Source organism: Elephas maximus, chromosome 19 (assembly GCF_024166365.1).
Source record: "Elephas maximus indicus isolate mEleMax1 chromosome 19, mEleMax1 primary haplotype, whole genome shotgun sequence".
Taxonomy (NCBI): Eukaryota; Metazoa; Chordata; class Mammalia; order Proboscidea; family Elephantidae; genus Elephas; species Elephas maximus.
In genome coordinates this window covers 8,502,625-8,515,828 of record NC_064837.1, presented here as the reverse complement: position 1 = coordinate 8,515,828, position 13,204 = coordinate 8,502,625, and the positions used below count along the sequence as shown (strand labels likewise).

The 13,204-nt window shown below is 46.8% G+C and overlaps 1 protein-coding gene and 1 long non-coding RNA gene across 6 annotated transcripts in view; one reads left to right on the top strand and one right to left on the bottom strand.

The window, feature by feature from the left end:
• Positions 1–8,171, bottom strand: part of LOC126062247 (uncharacterized) — a 171,374-nt gene extending 163,203 nt beyond the window's left edge. Inside the window, exon 1 of the long non-coding RNA XR_007514002.1 lies at positions 7,561–8,171. This is a non-coding gene — a long non-coding RNA (uncharacterized LOC126062247). The remainder of the gene's footprint in view (positions 1–7,560) is intronic.
• Positions 7,719–13,204, top strand: part of DNAH9 (dynein axonemal heavy chain 9) — a 468,295-nt gene continuing 462,809 nt past the window's right edge. For all 5 annotated transcript variants that reach the window (XM_049859546.1, XM_049859547.1, XM_049859545.1 and 2 more), the window contains exon 1: positions 7,719–8,196. In XM_049859546.1, coding sequence (XP_049715503.1) covers positions 7,780–8,196 — 417 coding nt within the window. In that variant the 5' untranslated portion in view covers positions 7,719–7,779. The remainder of the gene's footprint in view (positions 8,197–13,204) is intronic.

The following is a 13,204-nucleotide window of genomic DNA, read 5'->3' as shown; positions in this document are numbered from 1 at the left end:
CCCAAGTGCTGGGCTCTTACAATCAAAGAAAAGAAGTAGCATAGCTTCCAGGACTATTGTCTATGCTACGTGTTTAAAAACTATTCAGAAATTCAATGGACTGGTTAAGCCATATCCACTCTCCCCTGAGGCATTAAACGTCACTGGCTCGCTGGGTGGAGAGCCACCCGGCAGCATCAAAACCCAAGGGAAAGGAAAAGCTCAATTAGTATCTCAAAATGTATGTGCTCTGCGTCATTGTTGGTGCGCTCTATCAGTTTGTATTACCAGAGAACCAGACCAGAAAGCACACACAGAAAATAAGCAATAATCAAGGATTTCATAGAACAAGCTTTCCTGCTGTGAATAAACACCTTATTATGAGAACCGAACGGGCTCTTGTGATTTCAGGCAAAGATCAATAGGACATTTAGCTGTAATCCCAACCTCCCCCCCCCCCTTTTTTTAATCACAAAAATGAAAAGGGAGAAAAAATATCCCTTAAACATTCACGTAGTTTCAAAAAATGTTACCTACAAAGGGACAAGAATCAAGCTGGCTTCAGACTTCTCTTCAACACAGAGTGCCAGAAGGCAATGGAACGCCTTCTACAGAGGTCTAAGGGCAAAAGAGGTGTTATCCCAAACTATTACACCTACCCCGTTCTGGACTGGAGATCCAGATTTGGGAGCCATTCGTACAAAGGGAGGAATTACTGCTTTGGGTGATGAAGTTCATACAAGGGGAGATTTTCAAGGTAGAAGACCAAGGGTTCTGAGGCTGATACCTAAGAAATACTGATATTGAAGGGATAAGTAGGAAATGAGTAGAGGAAGAGAATGAGAGGGACTGGCCAGAGAGGCGGGGGGTGACTAGGAGAGAGCTTGTCATGGAAGCCAAGAGAATGTTTCCACATGGTGATTCAGGAATCAGCTGTGTGGAACAGAGCCCAGGGGTAAAGTAAGATAAAGGTTGATCAGTGCCTACCAGATTTAATGACAAAGAAGCCATCAGCAGTAATTATAAAATCTGATTTTTAAGATATGTGATATGCAATTTTGCAAATCTAATGGATTATTTGCATTTAAATGAATAATAATCCATTTATTCTCAATAGTTGGAATGATTTGTCCTGTAACATTCAGAATACTAGATGTGGTATTTCTTTTTATCTTTTACTGTGAAATACATCATACATAAACCCAAAAACAAACCAAACCCATTGCCGCCAAGTCGATTCCAGCTCACAGCAACCCTATAGGACAGAGTAAAACTACCCCATAGAGTTCCCAAGGCTCAAATCTTTACAGAAGCAGACTGCCACATCTTTCTCTGGTGAAGCACTGCTGGCGGGTCTGAACCACTGACCGTCTGCTTAGCAGCCAAGTGCTTTAACCGCTGTACCACCAGGGTTCTTTATATCATACATACACAATATATATGCACAATCAAAAGATGAATAAAATGAAATCCCATAAACCTGCTCCACAACATAAGAAATAAGACATTACCAGGAACTTAGAAGACCCCCGTATGCCCCCCATCATTCCCTTACCCCTGTCCCCTCAAGAAGTAGTCAAAATGTTCTGATAATCACTCTTCTAACTTTTCTTTACATAACTACATATGTACTTCCCCCTAAAAATAGTGTTTGTTTTGTTTGACTTAAAACTTCAGATAAATATAATACTGAATGTATTCTTCTTCAAATTGCCTTTTTTGCTTAACATTGAGGTTGTGTGTCAACTTGGCTGGGCCATAATTTTTAGTGATTTGGTAGTTATGATATAATATGGCAGTCATACAATGACGTAATCACCTCCATGATGAGATCTGATATAAGGTGATCACCTCCATGATAGGATATGCTGTGAGTGGCTAATCAGTTGAAAGGGCGTTTCCTTGGGGGTGTGGCCTGCATCTAATATAGGCTAGACTTTCTGGCAGGGCTCTAGGGCTTTTGCTCACTCCGGACCCTGCAGTTGGCTCCTGTCCATCTGACCTCTGGTTCCTGGGACTTGAGCTAGCAGCTCACCTGCTGATCTTGAGTTTAGTCAGCCTCTGCAGTCTGTGAGCCAACAGCCTGCCAGTTTAGCCGCCAGTCTTGGGATTTGTTGGCCTCCACAGTCTGTGAGCCAGAAGCCTGCCATCTGACCTGCCAATCTTAGGTTCACCAGGCCCTGCAGCTGCTACGTGAGTCAGAAGAAGCCTCCAGCTGACCTCAGCCTGGCCCATGGACTTGGGACTTTCTAACCTCTACAGCTGTGAGAGTCATTTCCTTGATACAAATCTCTCTCCCTCTCTCCGTATCTATCTATCTATAGACGCTTCACTGGTTTTGCTTCTCTAGAGAACCCAGCCTAAGACATTATGTTTTTGAGATTCATCCATGTTGATGCATGAAACCATAGTCAATTCACCTTCACTGCTGCAGAGGTTTTCATCCTATGGATAATACTTTGTTTATCCATTCAACTACTGACAAGAGGACAGTGGTGGTTCAGTGGTAGAATTGTTGCCTTCCATGTGGGAGACGCAGGTCAACGCACCTTACGTGCAGCCACCACCCACCTGTCAGTGGAGATGTGTTTGTTGCTATGATGCTGAACGATTTCAGAGGAGCTTCCAGACTAAGACAGGCTAGGAATGAAGGCCTGGCAATCTACTTCCAAAAACACAACAGCTTGACTGATCACCGATGAATCATGCGGATGGCACATGACTGGGCAGTATGTTGTTCCATGGTGCATGTGGTCACTATGAGTCGGGGACCACCTTGATAGCAGCTACCGACAACAGCTACTGATGAACATTCGGTTTGTTTCCCACTAGGCTGCTATGATGAACAACGCAACCATTAATATTCTTATGCATGTCTCCCGGATGGAGTCCCAGGTTGCCTGGACTCCCTTTCTATACATGTATCTAACACAGCCGCCCTTTTGTGTCTGATGTCCTTAGTGAGTAGCATTCAAGATAGCTGAAAGGAGACTATTCTAACAATGCGTCCATATTCTCTGAAATAGATTGTCATCGTTATTGTGAAATATCTGACATGTAGAAAAGTTGACTAAGAATCAATATCTATTAGCAGTTTCCCAATAAATTTCACCATTACATGTGTCAAGGAGGAAAAGAGAGCTGATAAATTCTGTCAGTGTAATGTCAACTCTTAATTTCTGAATGATTGTAAAAGGGCTTTAAATTCTGCATGACTTGCTTATGTGAATAAATTTCTTGTCAATGACGACTGTGAAGAATTTAAAGAGATCACTATTAAAAAGTCTTGAACAGGAATTATGGATAGCCATGTCAAACAAAGAATCTGATATAAAAAAGTTACGCTAATGAAAGCAAGTTCCTCGTTTAAAAAAAATAGAATTGACTTTATCTGAAAGTCTTATACAAATTCAGTAACTTCCTTTTGTGATAGCCACCTCTAAGATGGCACCCAAAGATCCTTGTCTCCTGATAGTCACACCTAATGTAGTCCCCAAATGTCCGATCCACAGAAACTGTGAGATAACAGCTGTTCATTGCTGTTGTCAACTGCTACGTTTTGGGGGGTAATCTGTTACACAGCAATAGGTAACTAATAAACTTTTGATTTTATTTTTCTTAACAAAATATGTAACATAAAAAAATGTTATAATTGTTTTCAAAAAACTACCATATAGATGTCCCCCAGATCTCCTACAATAGAGATTAAGGTGTACTATTGAAGAAAATGAACAAATCTGTGTTGGACAAAGTATGGTCAGAATGCTCCTTAAAAGCAAGGATGGCGAGACTACGTTTCACATACTTTGGACATGTTATCAGGAGGGACCAGTCCCTGGGGAAGGACGTCTTGTTTGGTAAAGCACAGGGTCAGCAAAAACGAGGAAGACCCTCAATGAGATGGGCTGATGTAGGAGACCTAGGCCAATGCGCCTTACGTGCAGCCACCATCCAGTGGCTGCAACGATGGGCTCCAGTATAACAACCATTGTGAGGATGGCACAGGACCGGGCAGTGTTTCATTCTGTTGTGCATAGGGCCGCTATGAGTCGGAACCAACTCAACGGCACCTAACAACAACACTGAACAAAAACAAAAGCTGTGATTGCCAGTGTTCAGGAACCGTACTATGAGATAAACATCTCTGAGCCATCTTCAAGGGCTCTTTCCTTTCATTTTTATGTATGTTGGTACAAGGGTGAGATAGACCAAGGTGCATCAGGCAGAAATTTTACTTGAAGAGTTTACAGAAGCACCAGTCAAGAAACCACACAACCTGCTTCACTGGGAAAATCTCCTTCAAAAGACCTCTTTAGAGTTCGTAAAAAGCACAGATGTCACACTGATGACTAAGGTGGGCCTGACCCAAGCCGTGGGCTTTTTTAATCACCTCATATGCATGAGAAAGCTGGACAATGAGAAAAGAAGGTAGAAGAACTCATATATTCAATTGTGGTGTCGGTGAAGAATACTGAATGTACCGTGGACTGCCAGAAGACCAAACAAATAAACCTGAGAAGAGATACAACTAGAATGCTCCTTAGAAGCAAGGATGGCAGGACTATGTCTTGCTTACTTTTGGACACGTCATCAGGAAAGCAAACACAAGAAAAGGACATTGTGGTTGGTAAAGTAAAGGGCCAGCGAAAAGGAGGGAAACCCTCTCTGAGATGGACTGACACAACAGCCACGACAATGGGCTCAAACATCAAAGATCATGAAGACGGTGTAGGACCAGGCAATGGTTTGTCCTGTTATACGTAAGATTGCCATGCATCGGAGCCAACTGGAAGGCAACTAACAACAACAAATGCCCTGACTCCCTCTGTATACAAGACATGTACAGGATTAACGTATTTGGAGGTGGTATATATTAATACAGTAATAACGCCTTTCTATGTGTAATACGGGAACCCTGGTGGCATAGTAGTTAAGTGCTATGACTGCTAACCAAAGGGCTGGCAGTTTGAATCTGCCAGCCGCTCCCTGGAAACTCTGTGGGGCAGTTCTACTCTGTCCTATATGGTCGCTGAGTCAGAATTGACTCTACAGCAGTAGGTTTGATTTTTCTCGGTTACGTATGATACAGAAACCCTGGTGGCATGGTGGTTAAGTGCTACAGATGCTAATCAAAAGGTCGGCAGTTCAAATCCACCAAGTGCTCCTTAGAAACTCTATGGGGCAGTTTTACCCCGACCTATAGGGTCACTATGAGTTGGAATCGACTCGACGGCAATGGGTTTATGTGTAATACAAGGAGCCTTGATAGCGAAGTGGTTAAACACTCGGCAGCTAACTGAAAGTCCAGCCATTCAAACCTACCAGCCATTCCTCAGGAGAAAGATGTGGCAGTTGCTGCCGTAGAGATTACAGCCTTGGCAACCCTATGGGGCAGTCCTACTCTGTCCAATAGGGTTGCTATGAGTTCAGAATCAACTAGACATCAACAGGGTTTTGTTTTGTTTTGTTTTGTTTTGTTAATGTGTAATACAATATAAGAACTGTACAAAATGATATATGTAAGAAGTCTCCAACATTTATATTTTTCTCCTGATGACGTTTTAGAAGATCAATTAACAACTGCAGCTTTAAAGTCATTTTGGCGTACCTGCCGTGCAGCTCAGTATGCTCTCTTAGATGACTTGGTCTGGACTAGCAATAGCTAGTCTGCTTCTGTCGTTTAATCCAGCACTGATAAGGCCTTCTTTAGAAACATGAAGATTCATTTTCTAACGTGAACATTTTTCATCATAGCAACTCCTGTGCCCAATTATAATGAAAACAATCATTTCACCTTCCAGCCACTGGCGTTTCCTCAGGGGCTCTTCTGGCCACACTGCCTTTGACAAGTCCTTATTCTGTTAATACTCCTTTGAAGCCCATTAGACACATTTGATTTATCTAGAAACTCTGCAGGCCCTGGGAAGTGACTAAAATCAGGGTGGTAGGGCAGAGGGGAGTTTATTTCAGACCTTCAGGCCTGGCTGCAGCCTGGGTTTCCCCTTTCCTCGTACCCACACATTCTCATCTCACATGCATGCAAAAGCCTGAGCTATTTATATTGTGGTCCTGAAGAGGGACTGAGTTGGTGACAAATGCTAATTTCTGGACCCACGAAAGGAGCTACACGTTATTCCTTTTGAAGTCAAGATCCAGACATAGGGCAGGATGGGAGGCTCTGAGCATCCTGCATATTTAGAAGTGCTTTTCTACCTTTAAGAGCTGATTGGGGTCCATACCTATGGGGACCCATGGGCTCTCAGAGGTTGTTTATGCATTGGCAGATTAAGCACATGCTTAAGGTAGATTTTTTTTTTTTTAAGGTAACGGTAAACAGAGCACTGAAAGGACTTTTTTTCTGAAATGATTGATATTAAAGTTCTGAAGCTGAAGCTGCTAGCCACATGTGACCAGTTAATTTTAAACTAGTTAAAATTAAATAAAATTAAAAATTCAGTTCTTGGAACCCTCATCCATTGCTGGTGGGAATGTAAAATGGTATAGCCACTGCAGAACACAGTTTGGTGGTAACTCAAAATGTTGAACATAGGACAACCCTATGACCCAGCAATTCCAATCCTAGGCAGATGCCCAGAAGTGAAAAGGGAACACAAGCAGAAACCTGTAGTAAAACAATCTTCACTGCAGCGTTTTTGCAATTGCCAAAAGGTGGAAACAACCCAAATATCCATCAAAAGATGAATGGATAAACAAAATAGGGTATATCCACGCAATGGAATGTTAGTCTTCAAGGGAAACGTCTTGATGCGTGCCAAAACATGGATGAACCTTGAAAACAGTGCGTTGAGCAAAATAAGTCAATCGCCAAATAGTGTACAATCTCACTTACATGAAATAAGCAAATATACAGAAACCAAAGCTTACTAGTGCTTACCGGGGTGGGGGGAGAGGCGAAGAAGGAGTTACTGCTTAGGGGCTATGAGTTTATGGTAATGGTGGTGGAATAAGGCAGAAAAGGGTCGTGGTGAGGGTCGCACAACATGAAGAATGTAATTAACGTCACTGGATTATACAAGTAGAAGCTGCTGAACTGGGGGACGCTTTGTCGTGTATTCACCACAAGGGAGGGAAATTCGGCTCCGCAGTCACACCGGCCACACTGGATACAGAACGTTTCCCTCACTGCGGAAAGTCCTGCGGGGCAGCACTCTCCATCCGGTGGCTCTGAGTCAGAACCCACCAGGCGGCAACAGGTCTGGGGTTTTATCTGGTTCTCAAGTATTTCAGTTGTCATCACGGGAAGGAAACAAATGTCGCTGAATTTCCTTACAACTATTTTATGATTCGCCATTGTTTCAATTTTAAATCACACGTTTGGGAAGCAGGTGGGAGAACCATAGCATTTTCAGTGTCGGGAGACCCCTAAACAATTTTAATCTGACCTTGGTATTGGCCACAAGGATCCGTCACAGCGTTTATAGCCTCTGGCCTCCCGCCCACGTACCAACCACATCAGTCGACCACGGCCCCCGACAGCCGCCCACGAGCGTCTCCAGCCCGCGGAGCAGCCGGCTCAACCTCCGCGCCGCGCCCCGCCCCGCCCCGCGGTCCCGCAGCTACCTGGTCAGACTGGAAGAGGCGGGGCCAGCAGTCACGCCCCCAGTAGGCGGGGCGCCGAAGAGGGAGGCCGGGCCGCAGCAGTCACGTGCCCAGTAGGCGGGGCGCCGAGGAGGGAGGCCGGGCCGCAGCAGTCACGTGTCCAGTAGGCGGGGCGCCGGGGAGGAAGGCCGGGCCGCGTCCCCGTTGCTAGGGAAACCGGTGCAGCCAGAGGCCCGCGCCATGCCGAGCAGGGAGCAGCGGGCCGCGCTCGCGGCGGAGAACGGGGACGAGGAGCCCGGCGCGGACCCGCGTCTGCAGCTGCTGGGGGCTTACGTGGCCCAGAGCCTGCGGCCGCCTGCGGACGCCTGGGAACGCTGCGCACGGACGGCAGAGGCCGAGCGGCTGCTGCAGGCCTTTCTGGGCGGCGATGCTGCGGAGGAGCCGCGGCCGCTGCTGGTGATGCGGCTCGGGCCCGGGGGCCTGGCGGTGAGACCGGGGCTGGACGCGGGGCCCGAGTGCGGCCCTACCCGCGCCAAGGGGCTCTTCTTCCTGCGCACCAGGCCCGAGCCGCCGGGGCCCAACGGCCTCCGCGGCGCAGTCCTCTGTGGAGATGTGCCCGCGGCGCCCCTGGAGCATCTGGCCGCGCTGTTCTCCGAGGTGAGGGTGGGCGGGTGGGTGGCCTGGCGCGGGCTGAAGCTGGGGCGGGGGAGGGGAGGGGAAAGGGGCGGGGCCCGAGTGGAGCGGCGGGGTCCTGGGAGCTGAGGCCCGCAGGTGAGGAGGAACAGGGGACGGAGTGGGCGGGGCCTCAGGGGCGGGGCCAGGCGGGAGTGGGGGCGGGGCCGGATGGAGAGTCGGTGAGGTGACTCCTGAGAAGAGGTCAGCCTGGGTGGGCGGTGAGATGGGGCTCGGCCAGGCGGGAATGGGGACGTGAAGGGGCAGAGACCTGGGGCCAGCCCTGCTCCGGGGCCAGCCCTGCTCCGGGGCTAGCCCTGCTCCGGGGTCAGTCCTGCTCTGGGTTCCAGCCATCCTCACGGGGAGGCTAGTCTGAAGAGTGCCTGGTCCTGACCACTTTCTAAGTCAGCCTGTCGCAGGCCCTCCCGTACGTTGGGGAGGACTGTGAAAGCGTTTCTGATGGGCCAATGGGGTGGAAGGAGGTGGAAAACTATAAGTAGTATTTTATTCTGGAGAGGAGTTAAAAGGGAGAGGTGCTCTGTTTTGATTTTCATCTCACTCATTCATCACACAACCGTTTCCAAAGCCCAGCCCTGTGCCAAGATAAGAAGCTGGGGTATCCAGTTGGACATGTGCAACAGGCATTTGAGGGGGAGGCAGGTGGAGGTGTGGATTATGGAGCTCTTCCTTAGTGGAAGTCTGGAGAATTTGGAAGATTTCAGGGGATGCGCAGGAGAAATTCTGGGGACCCTTAGGCCTTTCTGGAATGGGAGTAAACGTCCCCGCAAGTCAGGTGGCTTGATGCCCTGGATTTTAAAGACTGTGAAACAGGTAAATACAGAATACTGGCCGTATGATGTCGCAGTTGATAAGACAAGATCCTACCCACGAAATCCTTACTTGGAGAAGTTGAAACATATGCAACTAATCATACATTCAAAATATTTGAAACTGGTAGGGCTGGGCGGGGGGAGATCAGGGTAGAGCTTACGAAATGTGAGCTTACCCAGTGCTGGCGCCAGTTCCTGTGGCTCCCTGCTAGGTCAGGAGCCCTTTAGTTTTATCATGAGGCTGTAGGAAGGGGATCCCAAGTGGAGGGGCTGGGGCAGCAGAGGAGCCCTCAGGGGGCCCAAGAAACAGCAGTTTATCAGTAAGTATGGAAGTATTTCGGTATTTTGAGAATCAGCATGGCCTTACTACTGTGGGTTGCCTGAACACCAACCAGCTGCCACAGAGTCAACTCTAGCTCCTGGCAAACCCATGTGTGTCAGGGAAGAACTGTGCTCCACAGGGTTTTCAATGGCTGATTTTTCCAAAGTAGATTGCCAGGCCTTTCTTCCAAGACACCTCTGGGTAGACTCAAACTTCCAACCTCTCAGTTGGCAGCCAAGCACATAAAACATTTGCACCAACCAGGAACTCCACCTACATGCCAACCGTGCAGAAATCCAAGCCTGGATTGAATCCCCAAATGAATGGTGATGACTGAAGTGCTATAGGGTTCAGAGGAGAGAGGTATACACACATGGTTGGAGAAGCATCCTAAGCTGTAAGTGCTGAGCTGGGTTCCAGACAGCAGGGTTAGGAGAAGTAGAGAGCACGGAAAGGAGCTTGGGAGTGAGAGGAGCAGACTGAAAAAAGGCTTAGAGATGGGCCCACACCTAGTATATGTGGAGCCAGTGGTCATGGTTAAGGAAGTGTAGCAAACAAAGGAAATTTTAAAATAATTAAGATCCTCAAACATTCAAGACTTTTCACGGCCGCATTGAAAGAAACTGAAGTTACACTAAACATTGATCAGCAGGGCAGTGGGTGAGTGAATCATGATCCCTTCGTGCAGTGAAATGCTGTACAGCTATTAGAAAGAATGATTGTTATGGAACAGTCCTGAAGAAAAAAGATATTTTTGAAGGTGCAGAATTGGGTATATATATATACACACACACACACACATATATATATATATGGCTTTCATTTCTCTTAGAGAAAGAGAGGGAAGGGAGGAGGGAAGAAGGGAAGGAAAGGAGGGAAAGAGGCAAGAAAGAAAGGGACAAAGGAAAAAAAATTTATGGACAGGGTAATCCACAGGCTGGGACCTGGGTCCGAAGTACAGGGGTAGCTAGAAGACTTACCTTCCATTGTGAAAGCTCGTGTGTACTTTAAAAATGTTGCACCATGTCCATGTATTATCTATTTAAAAATCTTAATAAAATGATTTATTTTGAAAATACCTCTGTCCTTTACTCGCATTTCTCCCCACCTGTGGAAGCAATCCACCATCCACGCAGCCCTTTTCCTGTCTAGTCTTTACCCATCCTAGCTGATCCAGGGTCACCGCACAGCCCTGCTCACCTCCCATCCGCCTCATCCTACTGCTTCCCTCAGCTGTCCTGCCCACCCTCCCCTCCTCTGTAGTGCCCTGCAGATCTGCTTAGCTTCTGGCCACTGACTCCCCTTTCCTTCTGGGCTCCCCACTGTGCATCACAAAGGCCTGAAGAACCCGTGTGGCTGAGAGAAGTCTTCTGCCTTGGTGTTTGTGTTGGGGGTGGAGGGGGGGTGTATATTGAGGAGGAGAGAAAGTTATATATTCTGACATTAATTATTTTTGACCCATCACACTAGTCAAGGTAAAAAAAAAAAAAAATGCATCCAAGAAATGTTTCAAAGGAAGAATTGACAGAATTTAGTAGCTAATTTTCTCCCATTCTTCCTCCACCCAAACACTTTCTTCACTGCTGCCGGGTTATTTTCCCAGAGTTCTGAAACTTGGATGCTGTTTTGATTTTTTTGTTTCTGGGGGAATGAGCATGAGATTTGGAGTATGACAGACCTGGGTTCAAATCCTGGTTCTGTCAATTTCATCAGTACGATGTAAGCAAGTTAGCTCACCTCTGTCAGGTTCAAACTACCTTGAGGGTTGTTATGAAATTTAAAAATAATAGAACAGCTGGGACAGAGTATGTTACATTGTAGGTGTTCCTAAAGAACCAGAGTTACTGTCACTCTACATCCCACTACATTCAGCCTCTTCTTCAGCCAGGCCCCATCACCTTGCTCTAACTCAACCCTGGCTCTCTCCTGAGGACTCAGCTGTGTGTCCTCGCAGGTCTACCACTGAGCCTGGTGTGGGGCAGAGGAGGTAAGTGTCCTCCCTGCCCCTCCCTCTTTAACTGCTTCCAGTTTGAATCTCAGGTTATCTGACGAAGTCACTCACTGTCCTCGTTGCTCATCTGCCCTCATTTCTCAATGATTTCAGCTCCCAGATCACTGTGACTCCCCCCAACATTACTCCTGTCTTAAGGCTTGGCTATTTCAATAGACACAAATGATCCTTCCATTTACCAGGCCTCAACTGGTAAGAAGTTCCTTGAAACTTTTCTGTTCAGGTGACCCTGCCCTCCTCACTCTCTTAACCACCCCCTCCACAGTCATTCCCAGGCTTTGCATAGCCAGTAACCACCACTTCGATGGTACAGTTTCATGTACATCTTTGTCTGACCACTACACCTCTGGTTCCAGCTTACTCCCTGTAATAGCCTGACTACAACAATCCCTAGACCCCAATGGGCCTTCCGATCAATTTATCCTGCCACCTTTCCTTTGTCCCTCACCTGTGCCCATTTTCTTTCCCCCCTTACCAGCTGAGCTCCGTGCCCTGTCATTATAATGATTTCCTCCTGTTATCTCCTGAATTTTTGGCTGCACCTCACTTTGTCATGCTCCTTTGGCAAAATTGCAATCCTGGAGAAATCCAACTCTGCCTGCTCGTCCATGCCTGTGCCCATGAAGCTGAATGGGGCTAGAGAAAAACCAACTGGGTCCACTTTAAATTAATGACCTTGAGGTTTTCTGCTGTCCAGAAGGCATCTTGTTATTTCTACTCCAATTATGTCCTTGCTTTTCTTCTAGATCACTGTCCCGCTTCTTCTTTTCCTTAAACACCCAAAACCTCCTCTCCAGCCTCACTCTGTGATGCTTCCTAGTTAATAAAAAAGGAAACAATAGAAGAAAATTTCTGCAAACTCTTGTATCTTCTCCATCTGCCAATACCTGTATTCATATGCTCTGCCGCCCCTTCCTTTGCTGCAGATGGACTATCTATGCTGTAGCCTGATGCCAGCCCTGGGACCAAAACTGCCACTTTTGCTCTAGATCTTGTCCCCTCTCATATTCTTAATTTTTTCCACCCCACTGGATAATTTTCATCAATCAAAATTCTCATCCTCCCTGCACTACCTATCGTCCCATGCCTGTGGTCTCCTTTACAGGAAGATTTCTAGAACGTGTGTCTGTTCTTGCTGCCTTCTATTCCTTGCCCGTTTTCTCTTGTACTCACTCATCAGGCTTTCATTTCCACACTGCACAGAGGAGGAGAGAAAGAACCTGTCAATGTCACCCCTGGCCTCTACTTGACTAGATAGAACGACCGTTGACCAGTCCTCACCCTGCTTGGCCTGGGAGCAGCATTTGGCACAGAGGGTGATCAGCCTCTCCTCCTGGAAGCCCTTCCTTCGCTTGGCTGCCAGAATACCGTGGTCTTAGGATTTCCTCCTGTCTCCATGTCCATTCCTTCCCAGTTTCCATGGATGGTTCCTACTCTTCTTCCCAGCTTCTTACATTTGAGGGCCCCAGGTTTCATTTCTTAGACAATTTCTCTATTCATACTCAGTTTCTTGAAGGCTCTCATTTAATTTAAGGGTTTTCCATGCAGCTGTGTCTGACAACTCCTAAATTTGTATCTCCAGCTTTTTTCTCTCTCTGAATTACCAACAAGCATATCCAACTGCCTATTCAATGTCTCCATTTAGAAGTCCAGTAAACCAGTCACCATCGCGTCAACCCTGACTCATGGCAATCCCATTTGTATCAGTAGGACTGTGCGCCACAGGGTTTTCAAGCGCTGATTTTTTGGAAGTAGAATGCCAGGCCTTTCTCAATAGATACACAAATGTTAACATTCCAAAAGCAAGTTCCTGATGTATCCTCAAGAACT